Source organism: Ranitomeya imitator, chromosome 2 (assembly GCF_032444005.1).
Source record: "Ranitomeya imitator isolate aRanImi1 chromosome 2, aRanImi1.pri, whole genome shotgun sequence".
Taxonomy (NCBI): domain Eukaryota; kingdom Metazoa; phylum Chordata; class Amphibia; order Anura; family Dendrobatidae; genus Ranitomeya; species Ranitomeya imitator.
Window position 1 is genome coordinate 846,549,477 of NC_091283.1, and position 20,847 is coordinate 846,570,323.

Genomic DNA, 20,847 nt, shown 5'->3' on the forward strand with positions numbered 1-20,847 from the left:
AAGCAATAGTCACAGCAGCATAGTAATTCAATGATTGGCACAGTAAGATTAAAGATACTCATCTGTGAGCTGCGGCACGAGAACCCGAAATCCGGGTGACGCCATAGGAGATGATGATACAGAGATGACAAAAGCAGCACTCGATCAAAATCTTATCCCCAAAACAATGCCCGACGCGTTTCCCCCCCCCATAGTTGCAAGGGGGTTCATCAGGGGTCAGCAGCACGAGTAATCCAAGCTGTCAGCTGCTTTTGTCATCTCTGTATCATCATCTCCTATGGCGTCACCCGGATTTCGGGTTCTCGTGCCGCAGCTCACAGATGAGTATCTTTAATCTTACTGTGCCAATCATTGAATTACTATGCTGCTGTGACTATTGCTTCTGCACCCTTTATTATTAAGGGATAAGTCTGAGTCATTACGGGGCTTCTTGTGACGATAACACTGTTATAATTATCGGTCCTTTGCCCCCTTTTTTAAATTTGGCACTTCGCACTTTATTATTGCCGTGGGTACTTGCATTATCGGAGATTGATATAATAGCCTTTTTTTTGTCCATATGAGGGGGCTTTTTGGGCAAATTCTTTAAACATGTGTATATTGCCTGTTCGGCTAGAGACGATTGTGTCTCGCTAACATAATCATATACTGATTGACTTTATGATATAAATGTGTCCCCCTATTGGATATGTTATCATCTTTTTTATTTTTTTGATGATGTGAGATTTATTTACTGCATCCTGATATACCTTTTGCTAGCTGGGCATATCCGATTTTGTAGACTGAAGCCCAATCTGTGATATACTGATCTCTCTATTACACTACATTATCTGGTTAGGTTATTTTCTTTATGTTTTTGTTTCACATTTTTTATTTACTTTTGTGGTTATCAGGGTGTATTGGGACATTTTTCTGATCTTTATCTCCATTGTAGGGATTTTTTGAGGGATCCTAGGGTAAGTCGACGCTGAGTGGGGGCGCCAACCGTTTCAAAGTAGGGTGCCAACCTCCACTGTCAGGTAGGGTTTGTCCGTTAGGCATTTATTAGGTTGCTCCAGGTTTCCTGTATCGTAGGGATCTCTAGGGATTCTTAGGGCGAGCCGCCGTGGAGTGGGGGCGCCAAGCGTAATTTAGGGTGCCAACCCCCGCTGCCAGGTAGGACAAAGCATAGTGTCGCTCTAGGACCATATAGGCACATTTCTGTTATTGTGTTTTAATGATTAGAGTGTTTTAGTAGTATATATTAATAAAGGTTATTTTTTATGAATCCTGTTTTTCTTTGGTTTTTTTGAGCTTGAAAGGGTTCTAGAATATATTTTTGTTGGTTTTTTCACTCTGTGAGTAGGGATGTCTGCCTGCATTATCAGGCCTCTGAGAAAGCTGTGTGACCAGCACTGCACTATAGATGCGGCTCCTTTACCTCACTACTCAGCTTTCCAACTAGCAGAGAATGGAGGAGGCGCGAGTCGCTTGTCGCTGCCGCTTTTCCTTTAGTTTTTTCATATTCCTCTCTGTATTTAATCTGTAGGTGACAAAAACATTGTGTCTTATCCTCCAGTCACCTCCAGAGCGGCACTCACTGTTCTGCTGTTACATCATGTGTTATCCTCCAGTCACCTCCAGAGCTGCACACGCTATTCTGCTGTTACATCGTGTCTTATCCTCCAGTCACCTCCAGAGCTGCACTCACTATTCTGCTGTTACATTGTGTCTTATCCTCCAGTCACCTCCAGAGCTGCACTCACTGTTTTGCTGTTACATCATGTGTTATCCTCCAGTCACCTCCAGAGCTGCAGTCACTATTATGCTGCCCCTGCTCCATTGGTACACCCCTTGAATCCATACTTTCTGCACTGTGGCTCTAGGTCACAGGGGTCCCTGGCGCTGCCCACATTCCACTCACATCACTTGCGAGGTCCCGGGAGGCTTTAGCGGACATCATGGCCAGGTTGTCCAGACTCATCTCGAAGTTCTGCCCTTTGCTCTTCATCCATTCCTCCTTGTACTTGTTCTGCAATGAAATCACAGTGAACATGACCAGTGATCATACAGAGATAGCGGGGTCCTGGATATTGACCAGGGGGTCCCTGATACCGGAGCACATATACTGGGGGTCCGGTCTGGTTCAGTCCATCACGTACCTCACTGTAGAGCTCCGCGTTCTCCTTGGCCTTCACCATCTCCGGCACGTCCTGAGTCAGGGTGTAGCGGGTCTTGGATTTCTCATAATCTGCTCTGTAATTTAGCTGAATAAACAATCCGAGAAGTGCAAGTTATGAAAAGGTTAAAATCTTGTTAGATAACAGTGCCACCCCTGCCTGCAGGTTGTGTGTGGTAATACAGCTAAATCCAATCTATTCCATGAAGTTGAGCTGCAATACCAAGACACAACCATGCACAGGGGTGGCGCTATTTCTGGAAAGCAAAGAAAGCTGTTTTCCTAATCCAGTACAACCTGACAATCCCAATATATAGGCAGCAACTTGCTCCTGTCTGGATTGGTACAATGTACCAGTCTGGAATATGGATGCTTATCTCACAAAAGATACAATGTAACAATCCTCCTGCTGTGTGGTTGGAGCTCTGGGACTATGGGAGGTGTAGCTGATTATGGGGGTCATCGTGTGCCCGGGTCTCAGTACTGTGCTGGCACCAAGACCTCGTCTACATGGCACTACTAGAGGATACTAGAGGTGCCGGGGTCTCAGGTGCCGGGGTCTCAAGTGCCGGGGTCTCAAGTGCCGGGGTCTCAAGTGCCGGAGTCTCTGGTGCCAGGATCCCATGTGTCGGTGTCTCAGGTGCCGGGGTCTCAGGTGCCAGGATCCCAGGTGTCGGGGTCTCAGGTGCCAGGATCCCAGGTGTCGGGGTCTCTGGTGCCAGGGTCTCTGGTGCCAGGGTCTCAAGTGTCGGGGTCTCAAGTGCTAGGGTCTCAAGTGCCAGGATCCCAGGTGCCGGGGTCTCAGGTGTCAGGGGTCTCTGGTTCCAGGGTCTCTGGTACCGGGGTCTCAGGTGCCGGGATCTCAGGTGCCCGGGTCTCAGGTGCCCGGGTCTCAGGTTCCAGGGTCTCAGGTGCTAGTGCAGCCCCCCAGAGTCCTGGTCGTTGCAGTAATGTCGCTCTGCCACTAAGGGGAGTGATGGTACGTCTGATGGCACTAAAGGAGTTCTCCTGACCAGGTATCACAGTCACACATTACACTTCACACTCTGGCCACTAGGGGGAGCAAAAGGCTTTATTTATTGGGCCACTCCTCACACTGGTAAAACTAGGGGTCAGATAGGAAGTTAGAACAGAACGCAGTATACCCAAATTTATAGACCAATTAATGTATAAGGCGTACCTCCAAAATAACATATACCCAAACGAAGAGGGAAGTAACATACCAAGAATGAAATATAAAAGAATTTTTATTCATCAATTTTTAAAAGACAAAAATACGAAAAATACATACAAGAAGGGGATGAAAACACGGCAAAGTGGACCCAAGGCAGTCCATAAAATATGACAATATATATACATATAAATATAGTAGTAATATACTGGTGTCTTAGTATACATGCAACAGCAGGCTCTGGATTACATAGAAAAAATGACCGAATTTGAGGCGTAACTGTAACCAATAAAAAAGAATTTGTCTTTATCCATGAATCTCAACAAATAATATATATATAGAGAAATCTCATGAAAATATATGAGAAACAAGGGAGTGTAAAGTATGCTTACTAAAGGCTACTAACGTATAAGGTGATATATAAGTACCTATAAGAATTACCAGATGGTACTATAAGACTAGAGTGACAGACCAATATATGAAAGTCAGAGAGTGGTACGTGAACCTACCAAAGACTGTGGGTATATAAGGCCATATGTTGGTATCTATGAATGGTAGCTAAGTAGTAAAAGGCTGTGAGGCAATGCCATCAAATAAAGTGTCAGTGCATAATGCTAATATGGTGAATGCCCAAATGTGCCTATACAAAGGCCATATAGAAAGGTTACTAATAGAGTATTGGCGCTGTGCTCATACCTGCTGATGGACGAATCTGCCGTGGGACAGGAAAACCCCAAAGCGCCAATACTCTATTAGTAACCTTTCTATATGGCCTTTGTATAGGCACATTTGGGCATTCACCATATTAGCATTATGCACTGACACTTTATTTGATGGCATTGCCTCACAGCCTTTTACTACTTAGCTACCATTCATAGATACCAACATATGGCCTTATATACCCACAGTCTTTGGTAGGTTCACGTACCACTCTCTGACTTTCATATATTGGTCTGTCACTCTAGTCTTATAGTACCATCTGGTAATTCTTATAGGTACTTATATATCACCTTATACGTTAGTAGCCTTTAGTAAGCATACTTTACACTCCCTTGTTTCTCATATATTTTCATGAGATTTCTCTATTTATATATTATTTGTTGAGATTCATGGATAAAGACAAATTCTTTTTTATTGGTTACAGTTACGCCTCAAATTCGGTCATTTTTTCTATGTAATCCAGAGCCTGCTGTTGCATGTATACTAAGACACCAGTATATTACTACTATATTTATATGTATATATATTGTCATATTTTATGGACTGCCTTGGGTCCACTTTGCCGTGTTTTCATCCCCTTCTTGTATGTATTTTTCGTATTTTTGTCTTTTAAAAATTGATGAATAAAAATTCTTTTATATTTCATTCTTGGTATGTTACTTCCCTCTTCGTTTGGGTATAGAACAGAACGCAGCCTGGGAGAGCTCCAGGGAGGACCTGTCAGGGGTGGGTTCCTGACAGGGGCCTAGCAGAACGAATAGAAAGCAATGGAACCGCGCCTGCACTACCTTGCGGCGGTATCCTAAGAAAGGACACGAAGAGAAGGATATTGTGGAAAGTGAGAAACGAGATCAAAGCACAAAGGAGAGCCAGTAGGAGTCGTGCCCCGAGAACGGCAACATCCAACTGAGGCGTGTAGCCGGTGACCGGAACACCGAGGAAGTAACTGACTCTATGCCTTACTTCAAATACCGCAGGACAGTTGATTATAGGTTGGCTGTCTACCAAACATCACCTAAGCAGACATAGGGGGCAACGCGTGGAGAGGGGCGTCTCTAGGGTACCGGAAGAGCTCCGAGCCTTCCCGTCAAACGGGTGCGTCCTATCCGGATAAACTTGAGGGATGAAGAGAGAGAAAGAGAAAGAACGAGAACAGAAGTTGTGAGGGCTATCCCGAATGCTCAGCAGGGAAGAACTACAACACGCAGGCGCTAGTGATAGGCACTGATTTCCACCTGCAAAGGGAACTCTGGATGTGCCTTCGGACCGGCCGGTCTCAGATAGCCCTGTTGACAGTGCTCTGGATTGCGGATCCCGAAGTCTTCTGTAAAAGGTAAAGAGACTGCAACCCTGTGTCCTCGTTATTAACTGTGCCTCACATCATCGCCACCTACACTACTGGGAAGCCCTGGGGACACACTTCACCTGTGGGAAGGTATACCATCTAGCTGCCGTCACATCACCCCAGTGGACCCCGAGCAGCGTCAGTCAACCTGACCGAATACCACAGGTGGCGTCACGAAATTTTAGCCGACTTTCATCACCTCTTTTATTGGACGCCCCTTAGCAGGGTCACGGACCGGGTCCAGCCACCGTGACAACCTTAGAACTGAGACAGAGAGGACCGGTACCGAGTAACCCGCGGCCCTGCGTCTGGGGGCGCTCCAACTTAGCGTCACGAACAGGATCGTACTTAAGCCTGAAGAATTGGGTCATGTGTGTCTTGGAACTGTGTTGGAATTGTGCTTGAACTGTGATTTATTGCAAAGACTGTACATTGTTAATTGCTGCAAAGATTCCCGCCAAAACTGCCGCCATTATAGCGCCACGAGGAGCGCAGGAGAAGAAGAAGGGCGTGGAGTTGTGGGTGTGAACAAGCTGAAGAGCGCGAAGAGTAATGGCAGCCCAGTCTAAGTACTTTTGCATCTTGGAGACGTGCCCGTCAGCAGCTAAGACCCGCCTCCTGCTTCTCTATGGAGGGCGGGAGCTATGGAGACGGGGCCGTACCCCGAAACAGGAATGAATATGAAGGAGACAGGGAGACTGACATGGCGACCCCCAGGCGTCCACGTGGGAATACACCGGCCCGGCTCGACCCTTCACCAGAGGGCGAAGACTCCGGTCCACGGCAGGAAGGACCCGACGATCAGCCCCAGGAAGGTGGGTTGGACATGATCAGGGTTCGGCGGCTGGTCGCCCACTGGAGGGATACTCGTGGGGAGGCACAGTCCGCCTCGCTGACGACCCCGATCTCTCCGCCCGAACCGTGGGTCGGTCAAGGTCGATTCAGACCCCATGCAGGTACCGAGACCGAACGGGCCCCCGGGATTCGTTTGTCTCCCTTAGTCGACCCGCTGCTTGCTGCGGCAGCAGGGGGCCCGGCCGCATCGCTACCCCATCGTGAACTGAGGGGCCCGGATCTTAGGGTCCTCACCTGGGAGGAGTACCGACGGCACCGATTGGTGGAGTGGAAGGAGACCAAACCCGGGGCTGTGGTCGACTTGTAAGAGGATCCTCTGCCACAGTGGGGTGTCGTGGTCCTCTTCAATCCCCAGGAGGGGAGGGGAGTCATCCAGGAGATTGGGATGCCGTTAACGGTGCGTGTCACCCGAGACGAAGTGGAATCCTGCTATGGGCAAGCCGACGCCGACCGCGACTTACGGCCTGGGGATGCGGTGACCTACACTCGATGGCAGAGAGGAGCTGGCTGGTGGGCCCATGGTGTCCAAAGGTGCGCGGCCCTCCTGGCTGCAGCTCCTGGTCGGGAGGCCGAACCCATCGCGGAAGAAAAGACTGCGATCTCCGCTGCGGAACCCCAGGTTACTCCGGCTAGGCGGGTGACCTCGAGTTCCACCCGTTCTCGGACAAAAAAGGGTGGTGTGCGAGGTAAGGCCGTTACCGTCGCAGCACTAAACCTCGAAAACCTGACATATGTATATAGTTAACTAACTGTTCTCTGCTCCTTGCCAGTAAACCCGTCTAGGGTTAATCCTTAAAGGGGTCCCTTCGTTTACCCGGGATCCCTATTGTTTTATATTTTTCTCTTTTGCACAAGTTCATCACTGTTTAAAAGACTGCCGAATCATGGATGGTGAATGATTCACAAACTGTGTTGTATATAGTTCGCACCCTCTTAAGGGTGCTCTCTACTGGTTTTACAAGGAAAGAAGACTTTGCGAAGAGACGATTCGTGGAAGTTTCTCGAGTCTTGCAGTTCTTTAGTGACTTGATTATTGTTTGCACTACCTCAGAAAAGACTGATCTCCCCTCTTAAAGGGAATGTTATTTGTTATAGTAAGATAGTGATAATGTTTGCATAGTAGATGCCATGTACCTAGAAGAGCTAGAAAGTGAACCCGTAGGGGTTAGTGAGTCTGAGAACCATAGAGAGATGGTTGCTGTGGACCTAGAAGAAGAGAGGCAGTAGGCCCGGACGAATAGCCAGGCGGTCCTGCATCTGTGTGAAGTTAGAAGAAGTAAAGAAAATGTTAGATTTGTACTGTAATGTTTTGTAGTAAGCTTTTAGTGGGTTTAGCTTATACGCCCTTAAAGGAGAAGTTAAATTATTGTTCAAAGATTTGCACTTAGTAGAATACCCGGCTGGGTAATAGGAATTATTTATAGTCTGTAGAATAGAATGTTATTTAAAATATTTAAACATGTTTCCGTTTGTAACGTTCAAGTGACCTCACCTCCCATAAAGGGAAGCATTGTAATGTTTACATTGTTTAAAGCATTCCAAAAATTTTGTATGCCCTTTTGTAATAACTATTGTTGTTCTTCTTTTCCCAGTCCGGGAGTACTGGATTTAACCGGGGGGGGGGGGGGGGGGGGGAGTGCAGCGCCCCATAGTCCTGGTCGTTGCAGTAATGTCGCTCTGCCGCTAAGGAGGGTGATGTTATGTCTGATTGCACTAAAGGAGTTCACCTGACCAGGTATCACAAGCACACATTACACTTCCCACTCTGGCCACCAGGGGGAGCAAAAGGCACTATGTATTAGGCCACTCCTCACACTGGTAAAACTAGGGGTCGGATAGGAAGTTAGAAGAGAACGCAGCCTGGGAGAGCTCCAGGGAGGACCTGTCAGGGGTGGGTTCTTGACAGGGGACTAGCAGAAAGAGTAGAAGGTGACGGAGCCGCGCCTGCACTACCTTGCGGCGGTATCCTAAGAAAGGACACGAAGAGAAAGATATTGTGGAAAGTGAGAAACGAGATCAAAGCACAAAGGAGAGCCAGTAGGAGTCGTGCCCCGAGAACGGCAACATCCTACTGAGGTGCGTAGCCAGTGACCGGAACACCGAGGAAGTAACTGACTCAATGCCTTACTTCAAATACCGCAGGACAGTTAATTATAGGTTGGCTGTCTACCTTACATCACCTAAGCAGAGATAGGGGGCAACGCGTGGAGAGGGGCGTCTCTAGGGTCCCAGAATGGCTCCGAGCCTTCCCGTCAAACGGGTGCGTCCTATCCAGATAAACTTGGGGGACGGAGAGAGAGAGAAAGAGAAAGAACGAACACGAGAGTTGTGAGGACTATCCCGAATGCTCAGCAGGGAAGAACTACAACACACAGGCATTAGTTGGTAGGCACTGATTTCCACCTGCAAAGGGAACTCTGGATGTGCCCATCGGACCGGTAGGTCTCAGATAGCCCTGTTAACTGTGCTCTGGATTGCGGATCCTGAAGTCTTCAGTAAAGAGGTAAAGAGACTGCAACCCTGTGTCCTCGTTATTAACCGCGCCTCACATCATCACCATCCACCTTACTGGGAAGCCCTGGGGACAAACTTCACCTGTGGGAAGGTATATCATCTAGCTGCCATTACATCACCCCAGTGGACCCCGAGCAGCGTCGGTCGACCTGACCGAATACCACAGATGGCGTCACGAAACCTAGCCGACTTTCATCACCTCTTTTATTGGACGCCCCTTAGCAGGGTCACGGACCGGGTCCAGCCACCGTGACAGCCCCAGAACGAAACAGAGAGGACCGGTACCGAGTAACCAGTGGCCCTGCATCTGGGGGCGCTCCACTGGGGTCTCAGGTGCCGGGGTCTCAGGTGCCAGGATCCCAGGTGTTGGGATGTCAGATGCCTGGGTCTCAGGTGCCAGGATCCCAGGTTCTGGGGTCTCAAGTGCCGGGGTCTCAGGTGCCGGGGTCTCAGGTGCCAGGATCCCAGGTGCCGGGGTCTCAGGTGCCCGGACACTGATCTGTGCTACCACTACCTGGTGGCCTGTATGTGCTCACATGCCGCCCCCGGGTAAGATATGAAAGGGTTAAACCCCAGGACGGCTGTTACATCATTGTAGTCGCCCCATTATCAGCACCGCACTAACTTACATCGCTCAGTTGCTGGGCATTAACCCTCGCTTGCACAATCTCCGGGGTGTCAGTGACAGAACTGAACTTCACCTTGTCAATGCTCTGCCGGTAATTTACCTGCCAGGAAGAAAGAGACAAGACATGGAAATCACAAACTCAGGAGGGTACGGCCTTGTTCAGACTTTAGCACAAGCCTCTCCTGAAATACTCTGAGCTGCTGAAGATCCTACTACCCCCAACTATGCAACAAAATTTGTGATCCCTTCCAAAATCAGGAAACTTCTCTTCTGAAATCCTCTGTGCTGCTGGTGGATCGCCTTCTTCCAATACGTTTGTCAGTATATGGCTTCTCCGAAGATCAGGACAACTCTCCTGAAATACTCTGTGCTGCTGGGAGACTTTGCTATTTCTGATACATATGTATTTATAAAGAACCAATATATCGATTGCTGCCTGATTCCCGGTATTATGAGCTTCCAGCGTTACGTACGTCTTTCAGGGGTTCAAGCTTCTTTGTGGTCTGATAAGATGGAGCAAGTGTCGCTGGGAAACAATATTCGCCGTCCGCACTGTCGGTCTTCTCCGATTTGTAGGCAAGCTGCAAGATGCAGGAGAAAAATCAGCTTCCATAAATTGTGCTATTTCCCTACATCACTGTGGCAGAAAGCTCAATACTTAATTTCTAAAGCCACCACTAGAGGGAGCTCACTACACAAAGATTTATACGGTCACCACTAGGAGGAGCTCACTACATACAGATTTATACATTCACCACTAGGGGAGCTCACTACAAAAAGATTTATACGGTCACCACTAGGAGGAGCTCACTATATACAGATTTATACAGCCACGACTAGGGGGAGCTCACTATATACAGATTTATACAGTCACCACTAGGGGGAGCTCACTACATACAGATTTATACAGTCACGACTCACCACTAGAGGGAGCTCACTACATACAGATTTATACAGTCACCACTAGAGGGAGCTCTCTGCACACAGATTTATACAGCCATGACTAAAGGGAGCTCACTACATACAGATTTATACAGTCACCACTAGGAGGAGCTCACTACATACAGATTTATACATTCACCACTAGGGGAGCTCACTACAAAAAGATTTATACGGTCACCACTAGGAGGAGCTCACTATATACAGATTTATACAGCCACGACTAGGGGGAGCTCACTATATACAGATTTATACAGTCACCACTAGGGGGAGCTCACTACATACAGATTTATACAGTCACCACTAGAGGGAGCTCACTACATACAGATTTATACAGTCACCACTAGAGGGAGCTCTCTGCATACAGATTTATACAGCCATGACTAAAGGGAGCTCACTACATACAGATTTATACAGTCACCACTAGGAGGAGCTCACTACATACAGATTTATACATTCACCACTAGAGGGAGCTCACTGCATACAGATTTATACAGTCACCACTAGGGGAGCTCACAATATACAGATTTATACATTCACCACTAGGGGGAGCTCACTACATACAGATTTATACATTCACCACTAGGGGAACTCACTATATACAAATTTATACAGCCACCACTAGAGGAGCTCACTGCATACAGATATATACAGCCACCACTAGGAGCCTGTAGTCTGTGGAGGAAGGTGCTGTTCTGTTTGCTCCAGGAGAGTCACCAGTTTTTTTACACCCAGGAATTCCCTCCCTCTCTGACCCAGGAAAGAGAGAGGTGTTGTTGTGAATTCTGCTCTTGGGCTCCCTCCGGTGGTTATGAGTGGTAGTGCTGCTGTCTTTGGATCACAGCATTTATCAGGTGTGTCCACTTTTTGCAATTTGGACTGGGCTATTTAGTCTTGCTAGATCCATTAGTCAGTTCCAGTTGTCCATTGTTTTTGGAGGATTCATATCCCTGACTGGTCTCTCCTGTTTTGCTATTTGTCAGGATTCCCCTGACCGCTGCCCCCAATTTGTCACGATTCACACCGTGACCATCACCCCTACGTCACGGGTCGGGGTGACTTTAGGCCAACAGACGGCTATCATATGTGCAGGGGGGCTTATCTTAGTTATCCCTCCACTGCTAACAATGCAATGAAAAAACACCCACAAGGCTATTGACCTCTTAGTTTACAGCAGGGGCTTATTGTAGGTATCCCACTGCTTTTCAATATACCACGAACTGCAGGGATTTATGTATATCCCGCTTACAGTTCCACTTAACACTTGCAGCTCTCTGGCGCCCCCTTACTCTCAGGTCAGATTAGGTACTGCACCCTGGGTAATTAGTCGCCAGAAAGGCTGCCTGCTATGTACTGGCTATTGGGCACGCTGCAGCGACGCGATAAACTACTCCCACTCAGGCAGGAACAATAATTATCAACGCCGCAGTCGCTACAACATAATCCAAAAGTCAGCACACTATCGCTGCCACCAGCTTCGATTAAACGGGTCCGAAGCTAACCCAACACAACAGTAGCGTATTTCCCTTCAGAAGACTTAGGGTACGGTTTTTAGAGCATGGAGAATGAACTAACATATAATATTATATCCCATAAAAATTAGGCAGTGCTTTATCAAAAATATTTTATAAAGATGTTTCAAATGAGACAATTGCAAATATGTACAAGGGTAATTATAAAATAAACAGGGATTAAATGAGAAAAGGTAACACTCACATGTTCAAAGCATGGCAGGCAACCATACGTCCCAGCTCATTGGACGTGCTGCTGGCTTTAGGAGAAGACAAGAAGTCAAGAAGAAGTGACTCCTCAGAGCCTGCCAGACACTTAAAACCTTAAGGCTGTGACATCACAGAAAGGCTGGTTGTTGTGAGTTCTGTTTTTGGGCTCCCTCTGGTGGTTACTGATGTACTGGGTGACTTGTGTTCTCTGCGGTCTCTGGTGTCCACCTGTTCCTTCAGGTTATGGGAGTTTCCTATTTAACCTGGCCTTTTTGTCATTTCCTCGCCGGCTATCAATGTAATCAAAGTGTCTTTTTTCCTCTGCTCCCTGCGTCTGTTATCTTCAGGACAAGCTAAGTTTTGATTTTCCTGTTCTACGTTTTGCTTAATTTTTGTCTTAGTCCAGCTTGCAGATATGTGATTCCTTGCTGCTGGTTGCTCTAGTGGGCTGAAATTACTCCTCATGTTCCACGAGTTGGCACATGAGTTCAAGTAATTTCAGGATGGTTTTTTGAAGGGTTTTTCGCTGACCGCGCAGTTCACTTTTGTATCCTATGCTATCTAGCTTTAGCGGGCCTCATTTTTGCTGATTCTATTTTCATAACTACGTATGTGCTTTCCTCTCATTTCACCGTTATTACATGTGGGGGGCTGCTATTTCTGTGGGGTGTTTCTCTGGAGGCAAGTGAGGTCTGTGTTTCTTCTTATAGGGGAAGTTAATCCTTCGGCTGGCGCGAGACGTCTAGGAATCATCGTAGGCACGTTCCCCGGCTATTGCTAGTTGTGTGTTTAGGTTCAGGATCGCGGTCAGCTCAGGTTCCATCACCCTAGAGCTTGTTTTGTTTTTGTGCTTGTCCTTTTGTGATCTCCTGCCATTGGGATCATGACAGTATAGCCGGCCCGAAAAAATTGGTCATCGTTTTGGCTGAAGTAGGAGGAAAAGTAGTCTGAGGAAGTTTTTTTTTTTTTTTCCCTCCTCAGTGTTTGCTGCCTAGCCTTAATTGCAGCTTGACTGCTTCTTTCCTCCTCTTAATCCTTGAATGGCTCTGACCTCAGCTGTTTATCATGGACGTCCAGAGTTTGGCTTCCAGCCTGAATAATCTTGCTGCTAAGGTTCAAAATATACAAGATTTTGTTGTACATACGCCTATGTCTGAACCTAGAATTCCTGTCCCAGAGTTTTTTTCTGGAGATAGATCTAGTTTTCTGAATTTTAGGAACAATTGCAAGTTGTTTCTTTCCTTGAAATCTCGCTCCTCTGGAGACCCTGCTCAGCAGGTCAAGATTGTTATATCTTTCTTGCGGGGTGACCCTCAGAATTGGGGATTTGCATTGGTACCAGGGGATCCTGCGTTGCTCAATGTGGATGCGTTTTTTCTGGCATTGGGTTTGCTCTATGAGGAACCTAACCTAGAGATTCAGGCTGAAAAAGCTTTATTGGCTCTCTCTCAGGGGCAAGATGAAGCAGAAATATATTGTCAGAAATTTCGGAAATGGTCGGTGCTTGCTCAGTGGAATGAGTGCGCTCTGGCTGCAAAATTCAGAGATGGCCTTTCTGAGGCCATTAAAGATGTTATGGTGGGGTTCCCTGCGCCTACAGGTCTGAATGAGTCCATGACTATGGCTATTCAGATTGATCGGCGTTTACGGGAGCGCAAACCTGTGCACCATTTGGCGGTATCTTCTGAACAGGCACCTGAGATAATGCAATGTGATAGAATTCAGTCCAGAAGTGATTGGCAAAATTATAGGCGGAAAAATGGATTGTGTTTTTATTGTGGTGATTCAGCTCATGTTATATCAGCATGCTCTAAACGCACAAAAAAGGTTGATAAGTCTGTTGCTATTGGTACTTTACAGTCTAAGTTCATTCTGTCTGTGACGCTGATTTGTTCATTATCATCCATTTCCGTCGATGCCTATGTGGATTCAGGCGCTGCCCTGAGTCTTACGGATTGGTCATTTGCCAATCGCTGTGGGTTTAGTCTGGAACCTCTGGAAGTTCCTATTCCTTTCAAAGGAATTGACTCTACACCTTTGGCTATGAATAAACCTCAGTACTGGACACAAGTGACCATGCGTATGACTCCCGTTCATCAGGAGGTGATTCGCTTCCTGGTACTGTATAATTTACATGATGTCTTAGTGCTTGGTCTGCCATGGTTACAAACTCATAACCCAGTCCTGGACTGGAAAACAATGTCTGTGTTAAGCTGGGGATGTCAGGGGGTTCATGATGATGCATCTCCGATTTCTATCGCTTCATCTACTCCTTCTGAGGTTCCGGTATTTTTGTCTGATTATCGGGAGGTTTTTGAGGAGCCTAAGCTCAGTTCGTTTCCTCCTCACAGGGATTGCGATTGTGCTATAGATTTGATTCCTGGCAGTAAATTCCCTAAAGGTCGTTTGTTCAATCTGTCAGTGCCAGAGCATACTGCTATGCGGAATTATGTTAAGGAGTCCTTGGAAAAGGGACATATCCGTCCATCTTCGTCCCCTTTGGGAGCAGGTTTTTTTTTGTGGCCAAAAAAGATGGTTCCTTGAGGCCTTGCATAGATTATCGTCTTTTGAATAAGATTACAGTCAAATATCAGTATCCTTTGCCATTGTTGACTGATTTGTTCGCTCGCATTAAGGGGGCTAAATGGTTCACTAAGATTGATCTTCGGGGTGCGTATAATCTTGTGCGGATAAGGCAGGGTGATGAGTGGAAAACCGCATTTAATACGCCTGAGGGCCATTTCGAGTATTTGGTGATGCCTTTTGGACTTTCTAATGCTCCTTCTGTCTTCCAGTCTTTTATGCACGATATTTTCCGTGAATATCTGGATAAATTTATTATCGCGTATTTGGATGATGTTTTGGTTTTTTCTGATGACTGGGAGTCTCATGTTCAGCAGGTCAGGAAGGTGTTTCAGGTCCTGCGCGCCAATTCTTTGTTTGTAAAGGGTTCTAAATGTCTCTTTGGAGTCCAGAAGATTTCTTTTTGGGGGTATATTTTTTCCCCTTCTACTATTGAGATGGATCCCGTCAAGGTTCAGGCTATTTGTGACTGGACGCAGCCTACATCTCTTAAGAGTCTACAGAAGTTCTTGGGCTTTGCTAATTTTTATCGTCGCTTCATAACTAATTTTTCTAGTGTTGTTAAGCCTTTGACGGATTTGACTAAAAAGGGTGCTGATGTTACTGATTGGTCTCCTCCGGCTGTGGAGGCCTTTCAGGCACTTAAGCGCCGGTTTTCTTCTGCTCCTGTGTTGCGTCAGCCAGATACGTCGCTTCCTTTTCAGGTTGAGGTTGATGCTTCCGAGATCGGAGCGGGGGCGGTTTTGTCACAGAGAAGCTCCGATGGCTCAGTGATGAAGCCATGTGCGTTCTTTTCTAGAAAATTTTCGCCCGCTGAACGGAATTATGATGTTGGTAATCGGGAGCTTTTGGCCATGAAGTGGGCATTTGAGGAGTGGCGTCATTGGCTTGAGGGTGCTAGACATCGTGTGGTGGTCTTGACTGATCACAAAAATCTGATGTACCTTGAGTCTGCCAAGCGTCTGAATCCTAGACAGGCTCGTTGGTCACTGTTTTTCTCCCGTTTCAATTTTGTGGTTTCATACCTGCCAGGTTCAAAGAATGTGAAGGCGGATGCTCTTTCTAGGAGTTTTGTGCCTGACTCCCCTGGAAATTCTGAGCCCACTGGTATCCTTAGGGATGGGGTGATTTTGTCGGCTGTCTCCCCAGACTTGCGACGTGCTTTGCAGGAGTTTCAGGCGGATAAACCTGATCGTTGTCCGCCGGAAAGACTGTTTGTTCCGGATAATTGGACCAGTAGAGTCATTTCCGAGGTCCATTCTTCTGTGTTGGCAGGTCATCCTGGAATATTTGGTACTAGAGACTTGGTGGCCAGGTCTTTTGGTGGCCTTCCTTGTCGAGGGATGTGCGTTCTTTCGTGCAGTCTTGTGGAGTTTGCGCTCGGGCTAAGCCTTGCTGTTCTCGGGCCAGTGGATTGTTATTACCTTTGCCTATCCCGAAGAGGCCTTGGACGCACATTTCCATGGACTTTATTTCGGATCTCCCTGTCTCTCAAAAAATGTCCGTCATATGGGTTGTGTGTGACCGCTTTTCTAAGATGGTTCATCTGGTACCCTTGCCTAAGTTACCTTCCTCCTCTGAGTTAGTCCCTCTGTTTTTTCAAAACGTGGTCCGTTTGCATGGCATTCCGGAGAACATCGTTTCTGACAGGGGATCCCAGTTTGTGTCTAGATTTTGGCGGACGTTCTGTGCTAAGATGGGCATTGATTTGTCCTTTTCGTCTGCATTCCATCCCCAGACGAATGGCCAGACGGAACGAACTAATCAGACTTTAGAAACTTATTTAAGGTGTTTTGTTTCTGCTGATCAAGATGACTTTGGTTTCCTGGCACCAAGGGAGTGATTCTGAAAATGCTCCAGGTACAGTTCGCATTTAATGTGGTCCTTTTTTTTTTTTTTTATACATTCAGGAAGCCATAATGGCACAACGTAAATAAAATACGAAGATTAGGACTGCCCCATTATGAGATTGCCGTGAAGTGGCGGGGTAGCTCAAAGAATTGATCAATTGTTTGCTAAATGTCTCATATTTGAAATACAGTTAGAATTTATGTGCAATTGCACTTCAGTTATTGCGTTCTGACCATAAGCAGTGCTGGCTTCTTCCCTTTTTTTTTTTCCTTTTTGCCGCTTGCCGAGTTTGCCCTTAATAATCGGGCTAGCTCTGCTACCTTGGTTTCTCCTTTCTTTTGTAATTCGGGGTTTCATCCTCGTTTTTCCTCTGGTCAGGTGGAGCCTTCTGATTGTCCTGGAGTGGACATGGTGGTGGATAGGTTGCATCGGATTTGGAGTCATGTGGTGGACAATTTGAAGTTGTCCCAGGAGAGGGCTCAGCAGTTTGCTAATCGCCGTCGCCGCGTGGGTCCTCGACTTCTTGTTGGGGACTTGGTGTGGTTGTCTTCTCGTTTTGCTCCTATGAAGGTCTCTTCTCCTAAGTTCAAGCCTCGGTTCATCCGTCGCTATAGGATCTTGGAAATTCTTAACCCTGTGTCGTTTCGTTTGGATCTCCCGGCATCGTTTGCTATTCATAATGTGTTTCATCGGTCGTTGTTGCGGAAGTATGAGGTACCTGTCGTTCCTTCGCTTGAGCCTCCTGCTCCGGTGCTGGTGGAGGGTGAATTGGAGTATGTTGTGGAGAAGATCTTGGATTCTCGTGTTTCCAGACGGAAACTCCAGTATTTGGTCAAGTGGAAGGGTTATGGTCAGGAGGATAATTCTTGGGTGATTGCCTCTGATGTTCATGCTGCCGATTTGGTCCGTGCTTTTCATAGGGCTCATCCTGGTCGCCCTGGAGGTTCTCGTGAGGGTTCGGTGACCCCTCCTCAAGGGGGGGGTACTGTTGTGAGTTCTGTTTTTGGGCTCCCTCTGGTGGTTACTGATGGTACTGGGTGACTTGTGTTCTCTGCGGTCTCTGGTGTCCACCTGTTCCTTCAGGTTATGGGAGTTTCCTATTTAACCTGGCCTTTTTGTCATTTCCTCGCCGGCTATCAATGTAATCAGCGTGTCTGTTTTCCTCTGCTCCCTGCGTCTTATCTTCAGGACAAGCTAAGTTTTGATTATCCTGTTCTACGTTTTGCTTAATTTTTGTCTTAGTCCAGCTTGCAGATATGTGATTCCTTGCTGCTGGTTGCTCTAGTGGGCTGAAATTACTCCTCATGTTCCATGAGTTGGCACATGAGTTCAAGTAATTTCAGGATGGTTTTTTGAAGGGTTTTTCGCTGACCGCGCAGTTCACTTTTGTATCCTCTGCTATCTAGCTTTTGCGGGCCTCATTTTTGCTGATTCTATTTTCATAACTACGTATGTGCTTTCCTCTCATTTCACCGTTATTACATGTGGGGGGCTGCTATTTCTGTGGGGTGTTTCTCTGGAGGCAAGTGAGGTCTGTGTTTCTTCTTATAGGGGAAGTTAATCCTTCGGCTGGTGCGAGACGTCTAGGAATCATCGTAGGCACGTTCCCCGGCTATTGCTAGTTGTGTGTTTAGGTTCAGGATCGCGGTCAGCTCAGGTTCCACCACACTAGAGCTTGTTTTGTTTTTGTGCTTGTCCTTTTGTGATCCCCTGCCATTGGGATCATGACAGCTGGTTTATCCAGACCCTCCTCTCTCTACATTCTGACTAAACTTTAAACTATTCTCTCTAATTTCTATAACTTCGCTACAAAACATGTCATAGTCATAACAAACCCATCATTCATCTCGGGTTAACGTGGGCATTCTAATGAGATCAAATATGTCCTATCTGGGATACATATTTACAGAGAAATCCCTACTTCTTTACCAGATGGAGTTAGAAGCCCGTGTTTTGCGGGATGGGTAGATACACCGAGTGAGAATACGAATATATATTTTCGTGTTCTTAACGTAAACATTGTGCATAATATCTTACAAAAACCAAACAAAGAATCTTTCATGGATCCTAGAAGTTTCTAGTTCACTTATAGCTGGACAAGAGCTTGCACGGCAGGAAATGCCGGTCGTAAATACCTTTGGCGAGGGGTGATGGGGGATTTGGGAGTTGAAAGTCAGGAATTTGAAGCTACAAACTGTTGCAGCATCACTCCAAGAAGGGGGGCTTAGCCCACGCAGGCTAGCAAGAGAACTAACTTATGATATACATTTTCCTCACACCTCCCCTTTCAGGTGTGCGCTAGGGAGGTAGAACCCCACGGTATGCCTCCATGGGCACCTCAGTAGGTTCACCCTGGCGGGACAGTCCATCTGCATTCCCATGCTCTTTGCCCGTTTTGTGTTCAATGGTGTCAAACTGCTGAAGGGCAAGGCTCCAGCGTAGCAACCTGCCGTTGGTTCCACACATGGCGTTTAGCCAGCGCAGAGGGTCGTGGTCGGTCACCACAGTGAAGGGGCAACCGTACAAGTAGGGCTGCAAGCGCTGCAGGGCCCAGACTATGGCCAGGCACTCCTTCTCGATGGTGGAGTAGGCCACTTCCCTCGGCAAAAGTTTCCGGCTCAGGTATAACACGGGGTGCTCTTGGTCCTCCGAGTCAACCTGGCTGAGCACAGCACCAAGGCCAAACTCGCTGGCGTCGGTCTGCACCAAGAACGGTCGACTGCTGTCGACTGCTTTCAACACAGGGGCGTTGCACAGTGCGGTTTTCAACGCCTGGAAGGCCCCCTCACAGCCATCTGTCCAGTTGACAATGTGGGGTAGCTTCTTCCTGGTGAGGTCCGTCAAAGGTTTTGCCAGGCTACTATAGTGTTGTACAAAGCGCCTATAGTACCCTGCAGTGCCCAAGAAGGACATCACCTGTTTCTTGGTCACGGGAGTGGGCCAGTTCACGATCGCACCCACTTTCTCCAGCTCTGGCTTCAGGGTGTTCCCGCCTACCCGGTGCCCCAGGTAGTGAACCTCCCTCATGCCCATCTGGCACTCTCCTGGCTTGATAGTAAGTCCTGCTTGGTGAATTCGCCTGAGCACCTCCTCGAGATGCTGCAGGTGTTCCTCCCAGGAGGAACTGAAGATGGCAATGTCATCCAAGTACGCCACGGCGTACTTCTCCAGTCCCTGAAACAGGAGGTTGACCATCTGCTGGAAAGTGGCAGGGGCATTTTTCATGCCGAAGGGCATGACCGTGGACTCGTACAGTCCAAACGGTGTGATAAAGGCGGACTTCTCCTGCGCCTCGGGGCTCAGGGGAATCTGCCAGTATCCTCGACTCAGATCCATTATTGTTAGGTAATCTGCGCCAGCTAACTTATCCAGCAGCTCCTCGATGCGCGGCATTGGGTGCGCGTCAGAGGCTGTGATGGCGTTGAGCCCCCTGTAGTCCACGCAGAACCGGGTGGTCCGGTCTTTCTTTGGCACGAGAACTACAGGTGAGGCCCACGCGCTCTTTGACCGTCAAATCACCCCCAGCTGTAACATCTCATCGATCTCTTGGCGCATAATCTGCTGCACCTGGTCAGAGATTCGATAGGGTGTTCGCCGTAGTGGGGCGTGATTCCCGGTGTCCACCTCGTGGACGGCTAACTCAGTACTCCCAGTTCGGTTGGAGAACACGACCCGGAAGGGTTCCAGTGTGGTTTGCAACTGCAACCGTTGGGGTGCAGTTAACGAGGTGCTTACCTCCACGTCCTCGATGGACCCATTGGCCTTGGCTTGGGCCAGCATGTCCAGGAGGGTGTCTTCCTCCCCGTCTTCGGGCAAGCTGCAGACCGGTAGGACGAAAGGTTCACATTCGTGATGAGCCTTCATCATGTTGACGTGAAAGGCCTTTGGCCTACCCCGAGCGTGGTCAAGCGTGACCACGTAAGTGACCGGGTTGAGCTGTTGGTGGATGACGTACGGGCCCTCCCAGGCGGCCTGAAGTTTATCCGTTGGTACGGGGACCAGCACCCACACCTTTTGACCCACGTGGTAGGTCCACTCTTGGGCGTTCTGGTCGTACCAGTGCTTCTGATCAGCCTGAGCCTGCGTCATGTTGTCATGCACCAACTGCGTCAAGGTCTGCATCTTGTCACGGAAGCACATGACATACTCCACTATGGACACTTCAGAAGGGTTCAGCTCCTCTTCCCAGGATTCTCTTACCAACCTAAGGGGTCCCCGGACTCGCCTGCCGTACAGGAGCTCGAAGGGGGAGAACCCCATCGAGGCCTGCGGAACCTCTCGGTAAGCGAACAGCAGGTGTGGGAGGTACCGCTCCCAGTTGCGCCCTTGAGTCTCAACCAGCATGCGTAGCATCTGTTTGAG

At 47.8% G+C, this 20,847-nt stretch overlaps 1 protein-coding gene across 1 annotated transcript in view; it reads right to left on the reverse strand.

Moving 5' to 3' along the window:
• Window positions 1–20,847, reverse strand: part of NRAP (nebulin related anchoring protein) — a 141,859-nt gene that overhangs the window by 49,100 nt on the left and 71,912 nt on the right. Inside the window, exons 14-18 of the mRNA XM_069754339.1 lie at window positions 9,865–9,972; window positions 9,393–9,491; window positions 2,142–2,246; window positions 1,904–2,011; window positions 1,421–1,522 (exon numbers count right to left, since the gene is read on the reverse strand). Coding sequence (XP_069610440.1) covers window positions 1,421–1,522; window positions 1,904–2,011; window positions 2,142–2,246; window positions 9,393–9,491; window positions 9,865–9,972 — 522 coding nt within the window. The remainder of the gene's footprint in view (window positions 1–1,420; window positions 1,523–1,903; window positions 2,012–2,141; window positions 2,247–9,392; window positions 9,492–9,864; window positions 9,973–20,847) is intronic.